The following is a 23,546-nucleotide window of genomic DNA, read 5'->3' on the forward strand; positions in this document are numbered from 1 at the left end:
CAGTTTAAGAGCTAAAGGCAAAATGCTTAACTATAAGGAAAGCTGAGTATCTTTTCATAAGTTGGTAGGTCATTAATATTTCTGTTTTGGTGACCTATCAGTTCAGACTTGCCACTTACTATGTGAACTTTGGCAAGTGTTCTTCTCTAAATCTCAGGCTCTTCTCCTGTACACTACAAATAATGAGCACAGCACTGACCCAAGCACTCCTAGGGAGATTATATGAAATGAACAAAAGAATTATGGAGCACTTGCTATGTGCCAGGAATTTCATGAAATTGGTGTGGCCATCACTCTTATGATTCTGAACCTTGCTTATCTTCCTCCACTTCTGTCATTATATTGCCCCTATATCCTGCTGACCACTAAAAAATAACAGAAAAGAGTCAATTTATTGAAGGATTATTATATACTAAGTCCTGTATTAGAATTTTACATACAGAGTTCATTCTCATGAATCTTGGTTAAGACTCCTAGAAAGTATTGTGGAAGGAAAATGAAGATTCACAGTAGCTAGGTATCTCATCCCAGGAGAAGGCAGTGCTAAGATTCTAACTCAGGTCTGAGTGATTCTTAAATCTCTACCTTTTTCTAATATGTCGTATTTTCTGAAATATAAGGAATCAGAACGCCTTAGTGTTAGTTCTGCTGTGTCACTGACATACTTACAGGGATAGTTCTGTATTTTCCAAGGCTAGCAAGTCCACATGTGGATAAAGACTGGAATTTGAGTTGTCTGTTACAACAGGACTTGGAGAGCTGAAACCTAGAACACAAAATGGACTGGTTCGGTTTTAAAACATTTTCTCAATCAGTTGTTAAAATGAATTTTCCACAGTCAAAAATCAGAATCAAAGGCATTAATTTAAATATGTCTGTCACCATATATAGAATCATATTTCCCCTAAGAGAGACTTAAAAGTAGTATTTACAGCACGGGGAGAGAGACAGACAGACAGAAAGATATTCCTTCCCATAAACAGAGCTTGTTGTAAAGGAAACAAATAATATTGAATTGGATTTTCTGAAATCTCAAATGGATCCAGAATAGAAAGGATTCTATAATTCAGCACAAAAGTAAAAAGTTATGGTTTACACAGATCTCTACCCTCTCCTCAAAGTTCTTAAATTCCCATTACTTAAGTGAAATACCCAAAGGTAGTAATTATCCCCTCTCTGGAAATTCCTGATGAAAACACAAGAAAAATCTCCATGGCAATTCATTCCATACATCTCACTGCCTTACAAGCAACAGGCAATGTTTTAGAAATGAAGAAAGTTATTAGAGAAGCCACAAATTCAGTGGTTTTAGTTCTGGAAACTATAATAGATAATGTACAAGAAAAAGAAAGTGCTTTTAGTTTGGTACAACTAGATTTTAGCATTTTTCACTATGCTTATTTTAGAATTTACCAATACTTTTGGGGAGTAAAGGTAAATGATAACAAATAAGTTAGATAAGACAGGTACCCCTACACCTACAATGCATTTTATAAACATTATTTCATTTACCTTCATTGCAACCTATTTAGGCAACAATTGTTCCCATTTTATAAGGTCTCAATGGTGAGGTGGCTAAGAGGTGACAGAAATAAGACTTCAACTGGGACTTTCCTGACTTTGAAACCTGTTTTTCTCTCTACATTTCATCATCGCATGGATTATGCCTCATAATTCCTGAATTTCTCTGCATCAAATATTCCCTTACCTGATTCTGTAGTATAGCAGAAAACCCAAAGATAACAACAGATAGTGTGTGGGTTCAGAAGAGATTTAGGTATTGGTTTTCAAGCTGGAGAACCTCTGCAAAGCAGGCCAGCTGAATTCCCTGAGATTCTAAGCCAGAAGGATGAGTTTCAACGACTTCCTCCCCTAGACACACCCCATTCCGTTCCTGTACTGCTTTTGACCCCACCATTTGCCAGGAAGTAATTACATCTCCTGATAGTGTTCTCTGATATTGAAACTGACTTCGTTCCTTCTCTGGAGCCATTTAATCATGAAACCAAGGAGAACTGTTTCTCATCAAGCTCTTCTGCTGGTCTGAAATGGCCCAATTGCTTATTTACCTAAGTCTGAAAGCTGAGCATTCATGATGTTGAAGTCTCCCTGAGTGGCTGTAGGCATCAGGGGGCTAGGACTTAGCTCAAGGAGATCAGAAGATGGAGCAGAAGGCTCCCTGGAGGTCTGAAAACAAAGCAAAGAAAAATGCAATTTAGAAAAATAAAAGTGTCATCTAACTTATCACAGCTTTCTCCCTAGAGACACTCCTTTGGAGAGGAAAGGATCCTATGTGTATGCATTTTTGAGGAAGAATTCTCCATTCAACAGGCAGTAACAGTTTGTTACATCTTACCCTCTATATGGCTTCCTGTTAATTTAGAGACCTTAGGACATCTTAAGACAAATACTCAAGACCATCAAAACCACTTCAAATTGTCAATGCATGTATTTTCTCTTCTACAATGCATGTATCTCCTCTCTTAGGTAAACCTTTCTTTTCCTATGCAATTGGTAAAACATTCAATTGTTTATTTTATAACATTTCTAATCACTTACATTGGTAGCTCCATTCTGGTTCTTATTTTGCTCCAAAAGTCTTTGTTGGTTTCGAGTAAACCTGTTTGAGTTAGCAAAATGCAAATACTTTAAGAAAACAGATAGGAAAATGCTACAAAATTTAAAAATTTTAAATATACAAATATTTGGGAATGATGACAATGAGCCTTGTCTCTATTCAAAATCTGGTAAAGTACTATTAATAACTTTTTCCATTTTATGGAATATTAACACTCTTAAGAAAAAAGTGAGGAAATAGTGAAGTATTTTTTTAATTAATAATTTATCACCCAGAAATTAACACTATTTAATAACAATGTTTATTTTCTTTTACTAATTGTTTTCTAAATGACTCTGCTTTTAAAACTTAGTTGAAATGAGACTTTATATAACTGTACATCCTAATTCAACAATGTGAGCATTTTTCTATTCAAAACTGTAATTTTTCATCACTGTATTTTACCTTATGAATCTTACACCTTTAGCCATTCCTCTTATTCTTAACTAAGTTCTCAACTGATGTTATTTCTTATTTTACCACTATAAACAATTTTTCATAAAAATTCAGATATATTTGAATTAATTTTAATGCTTCACTGTTTATCTTCTTTTAATAGGCTACTTGATACCTATGAAAAATACTGACCTTTTCTAACATTGATTTAATTTTATGTTGCTTGCCCACTGAATGTAAAGGAGAAACAGTTAAGTAAGTAGAACAGATGTGAAAGACTAATGAATCTGAAGGTAGAAGTCCAAGGTTCATGGCAGCACTATTACCTAGAAGCTACATGACCATGCATATGATTTCCTGAATCTCAGCTCTCCAACTGCTAAAGGGAAATAACAACTTTTGACCATTTCTTCAGAAACTTATTTTCAGGAACAAAAATAGATATATAGATAGTAGAGGTAGATGAATGTGGAAATGCTTTGCAAATTCAAAGTTTCTTTAGAAACATAGCATTACTATTTAACACATTGACTCCATGTCCCTAAACACTAAAGTCTAAAAGCTTATACTACACCTGAACATGCACTTGGGTTTAAGGATTTTTCTAAAACGCATGCTTTTTATTTACATCTACTTACAGATTGGCTCTTTGTATGCTTGTCAGTTATGTGTTAGGTGGTATGAACGACCTTCCCAGATCAAGCCTTAGGTGACAAATTCCACTCTTGATTTACACAGCTATTGCTTGCATGTCATGGTAGAGAATTCTGGAAATGCTGGAACAAGGCGAATGTATTTTGCATGTGGGATAGAGGTGAATCATTGGGGACCAGAGGGCAGACTAGGATGGGTACAATAATGCCCTCCTCAAAAGATCCATAGCCTAGTCAGCAGAACCAGTGAATACAGTAGGTTGTATGGGAAGAGGGAATTAATGTTTGCAAATGGAATAAAGTTTGCTAGTGAGCTCACCTTAACTGGAAGATTACCCTGGACAGTATAGATAGAACTCAAAGGAGTCATAAAAGTTTTTAAACATGGAAAAAGACAGAAGAAGTAACAGTGATAATATATAAGACGGTTTGAGGCAGACATTGGCTTTGGAGCATGGAGCAAAGGGGCCACGAGATAAGGAAAGTGGACTTTCCTCTTGAAGCTTCAAAAGGTAAGCAGATGGAGTCTCCTCTTCAGCCTCCAGAGACATGCAGCCCTACTGACACCGTAAGTTTAACCCAGTGACACCATTTGTGACTTGTCCTGGTGAATTTAGTTTATTACCTTATGATAATAAATTTTGTGTTGATTTAAACCACTAAGTTTGTGGTAATTTGTCACAGTGCTTACCGTGAACTAAAATACAAGACTATTATCTTTTCCAGAGGCAAGAACTTCTCTCTGAATATCAGGACTCAAATGTTTCTATCACATGTTTACCATGGTCACTTTGGCAACACATACTTCAAGGATGAACTAGAACAAGCTGTTCACAGAAATAATCCAATTTCCTGATGTCTCCCTTCTCAGAGGAGGCCTTTAGGCAGCGTTTTATGGTTTGCAACGGTATTTTCCCAAATGAAAACCAGAAGGCAGCATTATACTGAAAAAGTGGTTTTCTTGGATATTTTTCTCCTTACAAAGATTTACACCACAAAAAAGAGCAGCATAGATTGTGAGTTTGTTCAGTGTGAAGAAAGAGCGTGCCTACTGGGCTCATATCAGTCAGTGCCCTGTCTTTTTTTCTGAAAAACAGCTTGTCCCTAATAGGTAGTGAATATGGAATAGTCAAGGAAAGAAACTACATTTTATAGCTACTGGTTTCATCCCATTGGTCCTGGTTCATTCATGATCAGTAGAAAACCAAAAACCGAAAACAAATCAAACTAGTCATTTAAAATGATCAGAGGAACCTTAACTGGGAAGAGGACAAGAAAGTAATTTTTAATGGGTGTTAATATGATAGCTCCCCGTTACGTATTTTCATGCACATTATCTCATTTAATCCTCAAAAAAAAATTTTAAACCCATAACCCCTCCAAATAGGTATACCTTTAAAAAAAGGTCTTAAAGATGTTATGCAACTTATGAGAAACCATCAGCTAGATTTGAATCTAAGCATTTCCACCTTTTTCTCTTACATCTGACTGGTCTCACTTTTTATCCACCTGTTAAAATGTAGCTGCTATGCAATTCAAAATACCCAGTAATTCTCAGTAGGGGTGGTGGCTCTAAGGGTGTCTAGCAAGTCACTTTAGAATGAACACCTCTGGCATTCAGGGAGTGGAGCCCACACAAGGGAAAACTGTACCCTAAATGCCACTCTTATGGAGGAAAAAGAATCTAGGAAAAGCATTCTTTGTGGGCATTCTATGCCAACTAATCTTAATTGTCAACTTGACTAGATTAAGAGACTTCCATAGGAGTGATTGGATCATGGGGATGCTATACTTTTCAGTGGATTAATCCACTAATGTTCATAATTGAGCCTGCTATCAGAAGGTGGGGCCAAGGTGGAGATGAGTCACTGGGGACATGCCTTGGGATAGGTAGATCTCTCCTGACCCTGTTCCCCAGCTCTGATTTCTGGCCTCCATGAGCTGAGCAGTTGCAGCTTGCTGTACCTTTCCACCAGTGTTCCCGCCTTAGGGCTGGCAGACCATGGATGGAAACCACTGAAACTGTGAACCAAATTTAACTCTTCTCCTATAAGTTGCAGGTGTTGGGTATTTTGTTCCACCCATGAGAAGCTGACCAATACACACCCTAGTAGAAACAGAATGAATGGTGGCACACCAACTACTCACCTCTCATAGCCAAGAATCGCATTGTTCAAATCTTCATTCACTTGAATTAGCTCAATGGTTACATCTTCATTCTCCACCACCACAAGCAGGTCCATGATCCTCTCCTGCATCTCCCGACTCGTCTTATAAAGTTTCTGTCAAGAAAGGAAAGAAGTTTCTTCTTCCATGTTAAGAATGCTCTATAAAACAACTGACTCTCCAGTCTGGGTACATTTGAAATCACCTCCACACTGATTCACCTGCAGGAGACCACCAAGGAATTCAACTGTGGCAGCTCATCTTCCCTGTTGGAAGCCAGTGAGTTTCACGTGCTTCTGTTTTTCTCTATAAGCCACAAGACATATCATAAGGACTATATGGTACACTGGAAATAACACTGGATTAGAAAATGGAAATACTGTGTGGGAATTCCAGATCCACTGCTTACTAGCTGTGCCACACTGGGAAGAAAGTAATTTGTTTTCTAAATGTTTTCTCATTGATAAATGAAAAATAACCACTTGCTGTATCTACCTCAAGGGTTGTCATAAAAGTCAAATGGGATCTATGTAATAAGGAACTCTACAATTACACAGCATAAACATAAAATGTTATTGTCATAATTAGTGATGGTAGAAGTAGTAGCTCAAAAACACTGACAGTGGCATAATTTTATTTCCAGTTATGTTGTACTTAAACACTTAAAGTTTATAGTTACATCACATTATGTAAACTGAACAAGGATTTAAAACCTAATCATAGATAATAACTTCTTTTGGTCTACTCAATCACTGCATCAAGCCAGGATGCCACCCCCAACCAGCTTTTACTCATAAGCATCAGAGGCACCAACATACAGCTCACTTACTGATTCAGAATCTCCAGGGCTAAGGGTTTGGGCACCCATATTCGTTAAACAAGCACCTCAAAGTGCTCTTACGTACACTGACATTTGAAAACTGTCTCCATACAACTGACTTCCTTGCAAGCAAACTTCCAATAAACGGGAGGTGGATCCAATGAATATTAGTACTTCCTCTACCCCATCTTGCCTACAGTTTGTCCATGTAATAGCACACTAACATAAGGCAAAAGCACAGGGACATTTGTCTTCTCACAGTGAAAGCAGTAGGGCTTGCTGGAACCTCACACAATTACAAATCTGACTTTTTTCCCTTAAGAAAGAAAGGCTCACTGAAAAATTCATGCTGCACAAAACCATTTAGAATCTAAACACTCTATTATGAGACTCCTGGCAGGAAATTTCTAAATAAATAAATCAAACTGTTACTAACTGGCATTTCGACTTAGAGGTAAAACCCACTACCCTCCGTAAAATCATGAAAATATTTAGAAGACAACAATAAAAGAAAAAGGAAAAAGAAAGTGAAGTAGGCAAACAGATGACAGACTAGGTTTTTACACTTGCAACTAACATCCAGGAAAAACGGTACTAAGTACATGGCTCTATCAGCAATGGTATAGAGCAGGGGTGCAAGGGTCAAAGTTTGCCTTAAAGCTCCAGATATTAAGTATTTTCTATTTTGTGTGCCATCTCATCTCTGTTGCAGCTACTCAACTCTGCCCTCTGTAGTGTAAAAATAATCTTATACAATATGTAAACAGATAGGTGTGTCCAAGTGTTAATAAAACAAAGACAGGTAGAAAGCGAGGCAAAGAGAAGAGACCTTGGACTCAGTAGAAAAGGTGCCTCTAATATACATACATACCTGATAAGGGATTTAAAGAAGAAAGGCTAAAACTTAACCTTAGGCTCAAGTCCCACCCCCAATCTATGGTACAACAGTAATAACAACTATCTCCCAGGGTTGTTGTAAACTAGGAAATGGTGTATCTGAAGCCCCTACAATGCTTAGCACCCAATGGGTAATAGATAAAAACATTGTAGTTATTTAAGAAGAGGTCACCACAAACTCATCTAGATAATTAATACAATCAAGGAATACTTGCACTATTACTCAGGACCCAATATCATGCAAAGGAAAAGCCAGCACTTTATATAACTCCCCTGATGAATGAGAACATTTTCTTTGCTCTCGCTTTAGAGTGTACAGAAATTATTCCTCTTGTTGTTCACTGGCAGCCTTACTGGAACAAGGTCAAGATCAAGGAGATACAATGGGTGTTAGATATCTGTGACTAAAATACAGAAATTAATTTAAAATGAATTTGCAACCAACATCAATAGCCCCTGGTCACATAAGACCCTCCCTTTGCCCTTTCAAGAGACAGATGGAATGGAAACATGAAAGAGGCAGCCCATCTCTCGGCAGGCTTGCAAAGCAGAATGTGAAAACCCTCTTCAAAAGCCAGCCCACTCTTATCTTTGCAATTGATGTCTGTCTCAGAGGAGGACCACGCCACCTGGAAACAGTGCAGATCAAGCACCCGGGACAAAAAGGATGGGTCAGAGTTCCCCACAGCAGGTACTTGTGAGGCTGTGGATGTGGGGAACTATGGGAGGCCGGGAGGAACAAGTCAAAACACAGTGACAGCTGCTAGTGCATGTGTCCATCATAGAGCCCTGGAATCACCTCCCTTTAGGCAAAGGCAGGCTTCTGTGCTAGAGTACATTTAACAATCAATTCAGAAGGCTTTGGAGCAAAACAAAGAGGAGCTCATTAAAAGCTTCCTCTTCTGGACATCCAGATGGATCTTATCCTCCACAAACCACTTGGGAATTAAGTGAGAGCAATCTCCCTGCATTTTCACCAGGAACTACATTCATCCCACATTCACCAACACCAGGCAATGCACTCACAACAAAAATGGCTGAGCATGTCCCTTGGAAAAGTACAAACAGGACCCACCGCCTCTGGAAATAGTATCTGTATGACAATATTCCTATTACCTGACTTTCACATATTTCCTCTCTTCCAGTTCTCCCCACCCAGACTGCAGGAAACCCATAGAATGGCTCTATCCCCTCAAAATAAAACTATCTCCTTCCCAGCCTAAAACCAAACATTTATCAGCTTTTGCTCACACTGTTTTTCTCCTTATACACACCTCTGCTGAAGAATGAATTATCAGCGCAAGTCTCCAGAGCATTAACTTATTAGAAACATTCTGTGACTCCTTTTTTCTTCCTATTTAATACTGTCAACATTTGATTCCCTGCATGCCTTTCTCTTCAGTAAATCTTCTTGTCTTAAGTACTTCTTTTGCCCTGTCATTAATTCTTCAATAAAAAGAATCAATCTGTTTGACTCAACAGACCTTTAATAAGCTCATTCAGTGTACAAAGCATAGACTGGAAATATGCATAACTGTACAAAGTACTATGAGGATTTAAAAAGACAGGCTTTGGTTACCGCCTTCATGTTGCTTCCAAACTAGCTTAAGAACTAATTCACACCCAGAGGGTAAACCAAAGGGTAGCCATGGACACTAGAAGGTCAGGCCTGGGTTTGCAATGAGAAACAAGTTGGCACCTTGGGCAGAACACAAGCTTAGAACAGCAAAGTTCCCATTCCAGCTCCATTACTTGCTACCATGTGAGCAAATCACCCTTTTCTGAATACACAGCCTCATCTGTAAAGGAGAGAGGAAGGACTCCATGACATTCAAAGACCCTTCTATTCTCGGTACTGAGGCAGGAGATTAGGGCATGGCCAGCCAGATGGGCAAGTGGGCGTTACCTGTCAATCACAGAGATCCAGGACACATGCCCAGAAAAACAGTTCCCAAGGGCTGACTTGGGACCAATCAGAAAATACTATCTTCAATTCTTGTGGCATGAGATCAAGCAGGGTTTTAATAGGACCTAGATCTGATGTCATCCCAAGGAGTAAGGGGATACAGAAGACCTCTGGCATTAACCCCATTGCCACTGTGGTCTTTTTCTTCAGTGGCCCACTCACCCTGCAGAGTGTACTTCTTTTCCTAGTTAACTGGCCCACACTCACTCTGAAGAAGATACAGTATTTCTTTTTCTACCTTTAATAAATGTAAAACCTTACAACATATGTCACATGTCTTGACCAATTCTTTGTTCAGTACAACAAGAACCAGGAAAGAATCTCGGGAAGGACTCCACCATATCCTAGAACCATGGTAACAAGACCTTACAAGTTCCTGAATGGTAAAGACGGTAGTCGGAAATGATGACCTGACCTTCATTTCATCTTTTTAACTGTCAGTTGTTCTCTTTTTGCTATTTCTCTAATAAACTAGAGTAAACCTTTTTTAAATTATACATTTGAATTTGAGCCCCCCTTTTACTCTACAAAAGGCTAAAATAGCCTTTTCTTCCATTGTCTTACAAGGGCTAGGCAAAACGTAAGAAAGACTGAAGTAGGAGGTTCTGGAGAAAGTCAGTTATTCAAGGTTAAGAGGAAGATGCTCAAGAGCTAGTGCACAATGCCAAGATTGCAAATAAACATTCATTGCAAGTCTTCATTCCTGTGGCCAGAGTAGACACCCTGAACTCTCTCTCACCCTCATTAGACCAGCTGCAGCCTCACAATCCTCACCCTCCACTTTGGCTAAAGAAATCCAGTCTCCACCCAGTCAAGTTCAAAGTCCATAGGCAGCACAGCCTTAAGGAAAAGTTTCTGCTACCCAAAATAGTTTTGCTGCCTAATTGTCTAACAAAGTGCAGGAGCCCTGTGAATCAGTAGTGCTTTAGGATTTAATGGTCAACATGGACTGGAGGAACAGAGAAAAGATTCTAAGAAAATAGATTTCAGGTGGAAGAAAACAGACAGGACATGGGCTCCAAATATACAGAACTAGTAAAAGATAAGCACAAACAGGTAAGACAGGAAGAGGGTCCAAATACACATGCTGATTTTAATGCTAATAGTATGATAAGACTGCAGTTGCTGGTTACGAATATGTGCAGGAGGAGCCCAATAATATTCAAGTAGAAGTTTTTTCCTATGTGCCAGTCAACTTCTTTTTCCACATGTTCTGCCCTTCTCAGCCCTGGAGCTGGCTTGGAGGAACCACACCACTAGGTCCCCTTGTTACAGAATTCCAAGAGGCAAGAGAGACCAAATGGGAGTCAGAAGGATTTATTTAAGGTGTAAACATGGGCTCAGTGGACTCTGTTCAAAATGGCTGAGCACTGAACAAAGAGAAGTTCCAGCTTTTATACATTTTATCAAAGTGGGTGATTTTTCTAGTGACATAGCAAGTGAGTTTATTAGAACAGGACAAGGGCAGGCAGTTTTGTAACTTTGTCTTGAAAGAAGCCAATGTCTTACAAATCATATGAGAACAGAGTGTCATAAACTTTGCTTACAGGACATAGTTGTTAATTTTATCTGTACCAGAACAAGGAGTTACAGCTACAGGGGAGAGGAGGGTGATGGAGGAGACTGTCCAAGGCTGGGAAGTTCTTGTTTTTTTTTAAGTCCTGCTTTGCCATGCCCTCTGATTTCTAACTGGTCAGCTAACACAAAATAGGAGAAAACAGGGTCATACACTTCTTCTACCAATACCACTACTGCTCTCAAGGCTTCGTCTTCTACCTTGCTGGCCACCACCTGATGACCACTTAGGCTTATGTTGAAGGCCCTGAAGCAACTGTGGATCCATGAGGGCAGCCAGCCAGGGAGCTGGCACATCATGTGGGAGGTTCTACTTCTACTGACCCCAGTAGTTCAGTCAAGTGTGATAAAACCTTTGAAAAATTACAAACCAAGGAATACCTTTGTTTCTCCATAGTCTGTCTCTTCTGGTTTCATTTTTAGATTTTAAAATCATCAGACAGGCTCCCTATCCTTTCTCTCCATAGAAGATGGTATCACACTACTTTAGATCAGTCCTGCCATTTAATTTTAAAAATGTATCATTAAAAAAATGCAATTAAGACTAGCACTCCTCACACCAGATTTGTATGTGTTACTAACAAAAAGCATAGCAAGAAAAATAGTTACACATTCAATAGTCTCTGTAAACAAGTTGATCCTGTGCCAGAACCCATTCAGCATGACTTGGCCATGAGCAGTTGTGAGACCTAAAACCACAAGATGTACTTTGCCCACCTGCTTGTGATAAGTGTTCAGCCATCCCCTCGCAACAGCTACCCCAATGTTCCAGGTGTAACCGTTTGCAGCTTGGGTACGCAAGGCACAACCAATCAGGTTTAATTGCCAATCTAGAACCTTGCTGTAACTACTATAAAAACCCCTGCTAATTTGGAGTCGGGGCTCTCAATCTTGACCTGCTGCGGCGGTGACGGTTGTGAGTCCCTGCTCGAGCTTGAATAAACGACTCTCGTGTGTTTACATCGGAATCGGCTCCTTGGTGGTCTTTGGGGACCTTGAAATCTGGGCACAACACAGTATTCTGGTGTTGATTTACAATCTAAGTCTCTTTACTAGTCAAAGCAATACCCAGCCCTGAGCTCTGGCATTAAAACAGCAACCAACAAATTAGCATCATACTCACAAAATTAAACTAAACATCTGCACCCAAAGACACTGAGACAAAAAGGCATTTCAGCCTTGATGGGATAAAATTTAAAACTGGATTCACATATTTAAATAGAGTGTTTCGGTGTGTAGTTTTAGTGAAGGACTGTTTGGATGAGAACATGAGAGAAAAGTCATAAATCATTTTATTTTAGAGTTCTGAATGGCCTGTGAAGACCATGTCAAACTAGAAATACTGCTGTGGGCATTTTTGAAAAATACTATCTGCTGGGCTGGGGATTTAGCTCAGTGGTTCCGGCACCTGCTTCACAAGCGCAAGGTCCCATGTTCGATCCCCAATACCAGAAAAAAAGAAAAACACTATCTACTATACACCTTTTAACTCTGACATTTAATTTTTAAATTTTAGTTTAACATGTTTGTTCACATCACAGGTCACAAAGTTTATACCTATAAAAGATTCTAACTGTGAGGGTTTTTTTTAAAAAAGATCATTGCATATGAACTTTAATGATTAATTTTTTATGTGTTTAAACCTTTGTTTTTTAGTATCATCTAATCTCTTCATTTTATATAGATAGAAACCAAATCCAGTGATAGGAAGTGACTTTCCCAAGGCCAAGAAGTCTGAGAATGTGCAGCAAAATGATATAATGCTCCTAATTCTTTTTCTCCCAGTACCAGGGATCAAACTCAGGGCCTTGCACTTGTGAGGCAGGTGCAGTGCCACTGAGCTAAATCCCCAGCCCACCATAATGCCCCTAATTTTAAAAGTAACATATATATATTATATATATTATATATATATCCAGTGATTGATTATATATATATATATATCCAGTGATTGAAAATATTGATTTGTTTCTCAAGGTAGTCTACTATCATATTCTATAGAATACTAACAGATATTTAGCAAGTAGGTATTCTTTGGTCAAATAAGTTTGTAAATGTTGAGTTAAACAAAGCACTTAGAGCCTTACTAAAGCAAAGAAATTTACAAACTCTGAGTGATAAAATAGGCAATTGGTTTTGCAAATTTATTGGACCACAGATACCATTTTCTGCTCACAATCAAGATGCTTCCTTGCTTCCCCAGAATTTATCATCAAAAACAACACCAGAAGGATCCTTCTAAAATCTGATCTGGTTATAAAGTAGCTGCTTAGCTTCTATGCTTTCATTGGCTCCGTTAGCTAGCCTGACCAAGACCCCTGTTTGGGACTGCATGAAAGTCTCCCATAACCTACACAGATCTGATCTTACCTCATCTGAAACTTTATACTACCAAGTGGTGGCTTTAAATCTTCTTATCCCTACATATCTAAGAGATGCCACAAACACATCCACTAATAGTGAGGTAGGAGGTGGCAAGGAGTCCCTTAAAAAGTATATCTGAGATCCCAGTGGTCTCTGGATATTGATTTGGATAGATATAGTTTGGGGAATAATTTGGGGGGTTTTGTTTTGTTCTGAAAGAACAAAGAAATCAGAAGAAAGCCCAGATCTGGCCCATGAGTCACATTTTGCTACCTCCTAAATAAGAAAAAAGCATAATAGAATAAAGAGGTAATTATTTCCTACTACTGGCAGCATCCAGGACAAAAAAATAGGAACCCTGTAATCCAACAGACCAGCTATTAATGTATCACACCTAGCACCATCCCATGCTGATACTCCTTACTCTGAGAACAGTACCTACCCCAGGCTGCAGCACTTACAGGCTCTCTTCAGCATGGGTGATCTGGGTCAGCAGATAATGCAGACCAGCTGACAAAGAATGTCACACAAAAATGAGCTCACCATCAGCAATCCAGCCAGACATTTGAGGAATCAAATAAAAGAGGTAACGTTCAAAAGAATTTGTGAAGAACAATTTATTAAAAAAAAAAAGAAAACAATTACCACCTTAGAAACATGAAGGGAAAAAGTACAACCTCTAAAAATGTTATACAAATCCAAATTTTTTTTTTTTTGGTACCAGAGATCGAACTTGGGTCCTTGCGTTTGCGAGGCAGGGGTCAGAACCACTGAGCTAAATCCCTGGCCAACAAATCCAAATATATTTTTAAACAAAACATAGAACTGTTGAAATAAAACATTTTTTAGAAGGGGTCGCTAGCCAATCTGATGCATAAATTTTAAAGAAACAATTTATCAAATAGAGAGATTTTCCCAGAACTGCAACACAAGCAAATAAAGATATGAAAAGTACAAAAGAAAAGTTAAGAGAGAGGAGAATCCAACTGGAAGTTTCATTATCTAAAACAAAAATCTGTAAGAAGAAAACAGAATGAGGAAAAGGGCAATATTTGAAGTAAGATCTGAATATTTCCTAGAATTAAAAATATATGCAGGCTGATGGGCAAAAAGGCTTACAAACTACCAAACAGGTTAAGCACCCATGTACACATGCACGGACAAATCACCCCTCACTCACATGGTCCAGTGAACTTTCAAAAATATTAACGTAAAGAGAAATCACAAAATTCAACCAGAAAAAAAAAAGCAGATTATGAAATGAAGGAGAATCAGAATAGAACCAAAGAGTCAAGATACCATCATACTTCTCATCAAGATCACAGGGTACAAGAGAACAGTGGAGCACTGTCTTCAAAGGACTTAAAGAATTTTGTACCTAAAATTCTAGGTAGTTTAACTACCATTTAACATGGCAACAAAAGATGTTTCGGGACCTGCAAACATCCAAAGTTTACTGGTAGTAGATAGATATACTTTAGCAAGGATAAAAGTGGTTCAAGGACATAGCAGTGATATATAACAAGTACTGTTGAAGAAATTTTTTCAATTTTTTTGTTTCCAAAATGTGTAAGAAAAATGTTATTTACTAACAATATAATGACTCAAAGAAAAAAAAACACATGAGAACAGGGGAATGGGAATCTGAGAAAAGTAAAAATAAAGCAATGATCTTAACCTGTTGGGGAAGAAATCCTTAGAAGCTGAGTTTTTTTCTAACTGCTTCTAAAATTAGTAAGCATTAAATGGAATTAAGTATTTTATTCTTTTGTTTTGACACAGGGTCTCACTATGTAGCCCAGGCTGATCTGAAACTCCTGGGCTCAAGCAATCATGCTGTTTGAGCTTCTAAGTGCTGAGACTACAGGTGTGTCACGATGCCTAGCTAAAATTAGTAAGTGTTGGAATTTAAAATTGATAATTAAACAATCCAGCTGAGTATATGAATGTACAGACACAGGGAGAGGTTTGCCAGGGCCATCCAACTGCTCATGGCTTACCTCGCAGGTTCATGCAACTCCCAAGGCCTGTGAATCTTTACATCTAAACCCATCCTAAAACTCTCACTTTTCTTTTTGTCTCTACTCATGATCCCACCAACACTGGACAAATTTTATATCATAGCGTCCGTGATACTTTACCATGTTGTTTACAAAACAATCTTACTCATTAAACAGAACTTCTTAAGTACCAGGACAGCCTCATTTCTACATCCCTATTACACTAGAGTCACTCAAACTTGTAGAATAGATGGACACAGAGGCAATTTTTATATGCTCAAAACAATGAGAGACTAGATTGTAGATGACTAAGACTATAAATTATGGTAAGTTAGTTTTTGCAAGTAGGTAAGGACCATATCCGTTACTACTGCGATTTTGAAAAAATCATTCTTGGATGTTTTTGTTAAGATTAGAAATCAAATGAGGTCAGGATGCAAGAGGATGGACTAAACAATATTAAGGGGTCTTCCTTCTCCAAAGCTCAAAGTTCAGAGAATAACTTGCAAGGTGCTTGGCTTGTCCAGATCATACGGTACCTGCAGAAGCTCTAGGTCGTCAGAGTTTTCAGACCCGGGAGAGTTCTCCATCAGTATGGCAGACATCACTCTCACATTCATTTTCACCATATCCAATTCACTGTGCAATTTTCCAATCTGTAGAGAGCAGCACAATCAGTAGTCCCTAAGTGTGACACATAAAAAGGGCTAACTGGAGCCAGGGATTTAGCTCAGTGGTGTCGCCACCTGCTGCGCAAGCGCAAGGACCCGAGTTCGATCCCCGGTACCAAAAAAAGTGAAAAATAAAAAGGGCTAACACTTATTTTCTGATCATGGGACATATGCTGGAAGAGAAAATGCTTTTTGCAAAATTTGGTATTTTCAAACAGATTTAAGTTTTACAAATTATACTGTTTTTACAAACTATACAAATTATTTTACAAATTATACTGTTACCTTCTAAATGTACTTGTGATCTCTTGTAATAAACCCCAAAGTAATATCATCTGAGACATTAAGGAAATGAAAAGACTAGACTCAATATGAAGAGGAAAGGAAGAACTAGGTACCAGCAGGAGAAGTAGGAGGGGAAGACAGAAGGGGAAGTGGTCTTGTAATAAACTGGAAAAGGGGGAAAAAATAAAAAAGATTGCTCGATGATGTTTTTAGATCTAAAATGTTCCCCCAAAGTCTCATGTGTTCAAAGATGGGGCTTTTGGAGGGTGATTATGGTGGTGGGGGGGTGTTGCTCTATTCATCTGTGGATTAAGCCACTGATGAATTCATAGCCAAATGTGCTATTAGAAGGTGGGGTCTGGTCAGAAGGGGCGAGTCACTGAGGGTCTGACCTAGAAGGCTATATTGTTCTTGGCTTCTCCCTTCTCTCTCTGCCTCCCAGCTGCCTCTTGAAATGTTTTTCTCTGCCATGCCCTTCTCCCATGCCATTCCTGCCTTGGAGTCAGCCAACCACAGCCTAAACCCTCTGACACCGTAAGCCAAAATAAATCTCTCCTATTTTAAGTTGAGGGAGTTGGGTATTTTGTCCTAGTGACTGAAAAGTGACTGATATGGTAGCGTTCTCATGATATTACAAGAAGGATAAAAAGAGAAACATTTATTTTCTTCTTGGATTAAATCCTAAGAGGAATGAATCACATGGATGTTTATGCAAAAAACATTGAATAATATAAATATAAAGGCTTCAATGATAGTTCCTTTACTGCGTGACATAAGTAAGCTTCATATAATTGCTAATGTGGACCTGTGATAAGCAGATAGAGAGAGACAAAGAAGCAAATGCAATTCAGTTGGCACAATTAATACTAGTAAGACTATCGTTTACTGAGCTCTCTGAAATGATATATGGACAGTCTTACCAGTACTGACAGGACTCAGCTGTTGCACACAAGAGCCAGTCCACAGCCAAGGTACCATAAAACCCTGAATTCCACTAGCCAACTACAGTTCTTCAAAGTGTTAGCTTTGGAATCAGAGTGAACTTACTGGGTTACTTCTGCTTAGAAATGAACCATGGTAAGTCATACAACCTAAGTTGTGGTTTTCTCCACTTTAAAATGAGGGTAATATTGTACCTACACCCCATGATGTTATTAAAAAGGAAAAACAAATTCTATACATAATGCCTAGAACAAAACATTAATAAATACAGCTGTCATTGTTGTTACCTGTTCTGGGACCAATGTAATAGTTGTGTTCCTGGGAGCAGTTACAGGAGAAAGAGCTGGTGCAGTTGGGACAGATGCTGGTGAACCTGATGGAGTCTGAGGAGTCTACCAGATTGAAATGTGGAAATACTATGATGTAAATGAACATAGCCCCCTTGAGCCCAGTTTTTCCATTCAGCTGACCCAGGCACTCCCAACTGCAGTCTTGAGTATGAGTTGTTGGTACAGAGTCAATCATCAAACGTAAAGCCTACCCAGCATTTTGAGAAGGGTGCTAAGCAAATGACATGACAGATATGCCCATAACGGAGCACGCAGTAAATAAAACGGGGCCACATTTTGGTATATTAATTGAATTTTGATTTAATAAAGTGCTCTAGATTTTTACCAAGGGTCTGCATAATAAATTGCCATGTGAGATTATTATTGCCCTCTTCGGGCTGTTAAAAAAAAATGGAAAATCAATTCATGTCATCTTTTAAAGCCACAGCTGGCAATGCAACTCCTCTATCAGTGATGGCAAGTCTTTTAGAGACCCTGTGCCCAAACTGCAACCCAAAACCCACTTATTTATCACAAAGTGCCAATACTGCAATTAAACCTGAATACTGAGGTTTTAGTCTAGAAAAAACAATTCATATATTAATATCCTTTGTCTTAAAAGAAAAACAACACACATACCATAGGTCTGCCACTCTAACAATGAACACCCTCTCCCTTCATCACTGCCTCATCTGCAGCCTTGGGGACAGCCCAACCAAGGGGCCTAGGCCAGTGCTTCTCAACACTAATGTGCACTGAAAATACCTGGAAATCTTACCTAAAAGAATATTCTGACTTAGTTTAGAAGATCACGCTTGAGTAGCTAGCTAGGTCCTAACCCTTGATTATTTGATGAGATACGGTTATATTCTTCTAATAAACTCATCTCTCCCTTAAACTGCTTGAGCTAGGGTTGTCCCTTGCAATAAGGAAAGATCCCAGTAACATACCATCTTATTCTTCATTGGTCAAAGAAGAAAGCCTCCTACCTCCTGTCTTGCTGCTTCAGCTTCTGCACCTGGGGGAGGAAACTGAACACCTTTCTTAAGCAGGTCAAGGTACACTTCCTTCACTTCACTGACATCCACACCTCCTGGGAAACCTTGTGACCAAGTCTGAGTTCAAGAGATGAAAAGTTCCAGAGTTAAAACAACAGCAAAAACAAAATAATTCTTCAGCTTATAATGGAAAATGAGAAATTTAACAATTATGCATTATTCAGAGAAAGTTAATTTTTGAATGTTATGGACAAAGGCTAGAATAATATAAAATATTTGAAACTGCCATGATTTAATATTTTGATAAAACCCTGGGATAGATACTATCAATCATCTTTTGCTCTACTGAATCCAATATTAAGAGATTCTAAAAGTAGTTCTTTTGCCAAGCAACCTTGAACTAGTCAGTTATCTACTCCAGAACATAGTCCCCATATCTGCAAAACGAACACACACATCACTGTCTTGCCTACTTGACATGGATAAACAGAAACTGATGGAAAATAGGGAAATGACTCCAAATTCTTCTATAAAAGGGTGCCATTCAATGCCAAAAAAGTATTAGTCCACAGAAACCAGAACAGCAAAAATGTTTACTGACTGTATAAAGCATCACTAAAACAATCAAAAGATATGCCACTAAATTCCCAATCTTAGAAATTTACCAAAGTATACAACAGACTTACCTTAATGAAATTCAAGATTCTATTCTGAACGTCTAATGGCAAGGCGTATCTGGGATTCAGCAGCTTAACTAGACCATCTTTAATGAATTCCTTCTTCACAATCAGAGCCTGGAAGCTTGGACCACAGTTCTGCATACACATATCAATAAGCTGAATTAGGGAGAAAAAAAATAAACTTTATATTTCTCTGGCATAGCTCCCTCTTAAATATAAGACAAAAAATTGCTAAATAATAATTTCTATCAGTATTCTAATTAACAAGCATTATTCGCTTTCTACTAAAATACACAGTAAAATGTTAGATTCTAATGTAACTGCCTAGAGCAGCGATGGCGAACCTTTTAGAGCTTTCAGTGATATCAAACAGCCGGCTGTGGCGTGCGTGCCATAGGTTCACCACCACTGGCCTAGGGCAGTAGGAGGTAGTAAATGCAAACGAAGTGCCAAGTGGGACTCGCAAACAAAACATACGGGTTATGGTCAGGGTAACATTTTTACCAGTTTATTCGGGGTAGGTCTAGTAGGTTTCTGTTTCCCTGTCCTTATTAATGGTAACACACACTTTCACTCTCAAAAATAGCCTGGTTTGGATGGTAAAATGCAGTCAGCCTAGCTACAGACCTTTATATGCAAGTGTGATTATTTAGGGACAGGTGGTCTTACAAGGCTTTTGGAAAAGTGTGGTCCCGAGCTGGACTTTGGAAAATGGCTAAGAAAAGTAAAATGAGTGTAGAGCTATCTTAGAGACCAATAAATATTTCTATAGTGTGGATCTGGACTATCTCCCAAACATCTACGTATTAAAGGTTTGTACCTGAGCTTGGTGCTATTCAGGGGTGATGGATACCTTAAAATGCAGAGCCTAGTGAGATGTTTTGGGTTATAATGAGTGTGCTTTCAAAGAAGACTGAGGGACCATGGTCTGTTCCTCTTTTTTTTTCACTTTTTGCCCATGAGGTGAGCAGTTCTGCTCTTTTACATCTTCTGCCATGACGCTTTGCCTCATCCCCAGCCTAAAAGCAATGGGGCCAACCAATCACGGACTGAAACCTCTGAAACCAAGAGCCAAAAGAAACTTTTCTCTTTATAACGAATCCCAGGTATTCGATACAGTAATGGTAAGATGGCTAACACAAATGGCATGAAAAACATACAAAGGTAGCAGCATGTTTGAGTTATGAGGGAGAAGAGGAATATTCTAGTTTGTCTCTGGTAATGGCTTCTTAAAAGGAAATTAGGGGGATATTAGGGAAATAGAGTGCATAAAGTCTATCTTCTAGATAGCACAAAAATTTATGTGGTATTAAAAAGAATTCAGACATTTCCCTGATGGTACGAAGAAGGCCCCTAAGGGGTTTTTGTCAGTTTATCACCATCACACCTCTACCTGGAGCTCAAGGAAAGGGTTCAAGGATGCAAAGAAATGTTCTGGAAAGGATGTCAGGCAGAACTCTACACAGGGAACTAGAAAGCAAAACAGCTAGAATAAGAGGAAGATCCAATATGGGTATGATGCAGAAAAGGTGTAAACTAGGACAACATGGGCTCAAGGAAGGGAAAGTCAGGACAAGCATGTACGCAAAACATGTAAGGAAAGCATGTAAGGAAAGCACGGAATGGCTGAATGTCAAAGAAAGAAGGGGATTGGAAATTAAGTGACCTTTACTCTGGGCACAAGACTGAGGGCATCTTCCACGGGATCTTGGAAGTGGATGGAGTGGTATGACTAGTAATCTCAGGGGGAGAAAGGATGGGTGGAAATTTAGATATGTTGAATTTGAAAGCGGGACATTCAAGGAGATGTTCAGCTGTAGAGGCAAGGCTACAGCTTAGGGGAGTGAAGGGCCACAAGGGAGTCATCAAGGCCACCTCTGATGAGTACAAAGGCGAAATGGCTGGGACACCGGCCTCACCTATTACAGGCCAGAGAAACTCAAGGAAGGCAAAGAACAAGGTGAACATAACAAGGCAAGGAGAATGGGGGACAGAAATGGAGAAAGAATGAGCTGGTATGGAAGACTGCAGCAGAAGGTAGATTTCTAGAAGTGACTTTCTAGTCTCTAGGCCACCACCTTGATTTAGAGAGGTCACAGAAGCCACATCCTGGCCAGGACAGGTATTATCATCTCTGCAGAAAAGACGCCTAGACTTTACACCATGCTGTGTGTTTCAGGTGTCACTTTAATGGCAATACAAAAAGCAGCAGCACATATGAAACTGATTAAAGTGATCAGAAAATACAGACGCTGAGGACATTTAGCTATATGATACACAGAAAAATTCTTTAGAGTGGAGAAAAATAAATGCAGAATCCAAAACATAGTAAGATGAATCTATATCGATTCAAAATGGTTAGACAAAGCTCAAAGGGTGACTAATAAATGACACTGAGCTTGACAGAGTATTATTAAATGAGTTTTTAATTGGTGAAGTGCTGAAAGGACAGGTGCCTCTAGTTCAAGGTGAGTTTACAGAAATACTTCAACCAACTGTTAGTGCAGACTTAAGCAAGACACCTAGTTTCGGAGTCCCACTTTCTCTTATAATGAAACAAATGGTGAATTTCTTGCTACATATGCCACAAATTGAATCTCTGGAGCACCAATATTTTATGATAATGGGTAACATTCCCAGGAGATCCATACACAAAATCAAACAGTCAACATGACACTCTGAGAAGGTTAACATCTGGAGATCAGCAATCATGCCCTTTGTGTTCGCCCAGTGGAATCCTCATGTCAGGACTAATTGCTTCCACATCACTTCCTTTATTATGTCTCTCATACTGAAGACCCAGCCCATGTGAGTAGCAGTAAAACCAAATTGGAAAAGTTTCACACGACCTTTTCCTCCTTTGTTTTTCTCAGGAATGTGGTAAGGATGAAAAGCTGAACAACAAATACCATGACAACCAAGTTTCAGGGCTATAAGAGCTGAAGACCATGCGGAGACCACCCACACCGACCATGCCGAAGTGTGGCTACCTTTACTCTCCTATGACACTCCTAGGAGAGAGCTCAATCCTCCTCCTCCTCATAACTGCAACAAGCCCCTTCAAGGGCATTTCACACCTCTCAAGGACCACTGAAGCTCACCACTTAGTGGGTACTCTACAAAAGCCTAATAATTCATTGATTCTCAGAAACTTGTTTCACCACTTTGCATTTAACAATGATAGTAGTATCTTGCTGAGATGTGGCACAATGACTCATTCAAGCAAAGGACAGTCTCTGGCACAGAGCAATAAAGCCTAGTAGCAGTGTTTTTTAAAAAACAAAACTACTAACTTCTTGGGCTGGGGTGTGGCTCAGTGACAGAAGCAGAGCACTCACCTAACATGCACAAGGCCCCTACCCCAAAAACAAACTAAGGGCTTCCTGATAAAAGCATTCCATCGACTGATGGTAGGAAATCATAGTACACAGTCAGATTCCATCAAAGAGCTAAGCAAGGGTAATAAGTCCACGGAGAACCCAATCTGACAAATAATATAAAGAACATTCATAATTGACTATGACAGGCTCTCATCACTTCACAGTAGTAAGATGGAAATGACACATATGGGGACTGCTTTTCAAAGTGTTTATTGGTAAACTGATAATTGCCTGTGACAGACATTGGGTGATTTCTTCTGTGACTAATTTCCCTCGTAATTCAGACTGGATTGGCTTAAGTGAATCCTGAAGTCAGTTATGAGGCCTCCTGTATACCATTGCAATGTGACAAGTAGCCTGAGGTGAGGTGCCTGGTCTGTTATATACACAGCGTAGGGAAATTTGCACAAACATATCTGGAATCAAAAGGTTCCTTAAAGGAAATTCGAGAGAAAGTAGCTATTATCCCTGATCTCCATGAACTCTGCCCGACAAGGAAGTTGTACTCCAAGCCCTAACCCACGATGCTCATCCTTAGTTAAGCACAGGGTTTAGAATTTCTTACCCTTAGATACTGGTATGGAAATGCCAGCTGTGAGGTGGACAGGTACCGGAAGTAAGCAGCTAGCTGGTGGTAATGTCTGAGAGGTTGGACCAACCAAAGGGCAGGGAGAAGGGGGGACCCAACGAAAAATGGAGAGCCAGAGGAACAATACTCTAGCCTAAGCCAGCTCTACAGGGAATGCCATGCTTGGAGGGAAGCAACCATGATGGAGGAAGATGTGGAAATGGAGAGATGCAACCACA

At 39.2% G+C, this 23,546-nt stretch overlaps 1 protein-coding gene across 7 annotated transcripts in view; it reads right to left on the reverse strand.

Moving 5' to 3' along the window:
• Tom1l1 (target of myb1 like 1 membrane trafficking protein) overlaps positions 1 to 23,546 on the reverse strand; it is a 42,639-nt gene that overhangs the window by 13,676 nt on the left and 5,417 nt on the right. For 4 of the 7 annotated variants that reach the window (XR_002387592.2, XR_002387591.2, XM_004859770.4 and 1 more), the window contains 8 exons: positions 19,366 to 19,515; positions 18,671 to 18,796; positions 17,640 to 17,744; positions 15,994 to 16,110; positions 5,815 to 5,948; positions 2,560 to 2,620; positions 2,070 to 2,187; positions 670 to 766 (listed from right to left, as the gene is read on the reverse strand). Coding sequence is in view for 5 of the 7 variants with exons in the window: in XM_004859770.4 (XP_004859827.1) it covers positions 670 to 766; positions 2,070 to 2,187; positions 2,560 to 2,620; positions 5,815 to 5,948; positions 15,994 to 16,110; positions 17,640 to 17,744; positions 18,671 to 18,796; positions 19,366 to 19,515 (908 nt within the window). In the remaining 2 variants the exon portion in view is untranslated. The remainder of the gene's footprint in view (positions 1 to 669; positions 767 to 2,069; positions 2,188 to 2,559; positions 2,621 to 5,814; positions 5,949 to 15,993; positions 16,111 to 17,639; positions 17,745 to 18,670; positions 18,797 to 19,365; positions 19,516 to 23,546) is intronic. The other 3 variants (XM_021239938.2, XM_087202599.1, XM_004859771.4) reach the window with 3 other exon arrangements.

The sequence above is a fragment of the Heterocephalus glaber genome, unplaced genomic scaffold, assembly GCF_053883595.1.
Source record: "Heterocephalus glaber isolate CG9 unplaced genomic scaffold, H.glaber_assembly_v1.0 deba00001773, whole genome shotgun sequence".
NCBI classification, from domain to species: domain Eukaryota; kingdom Metazoa; phylum Chordata; class Mammalia; order Rodentia; family Bathyergidae; genus Heterocephalus; species Heterocephalus glaber.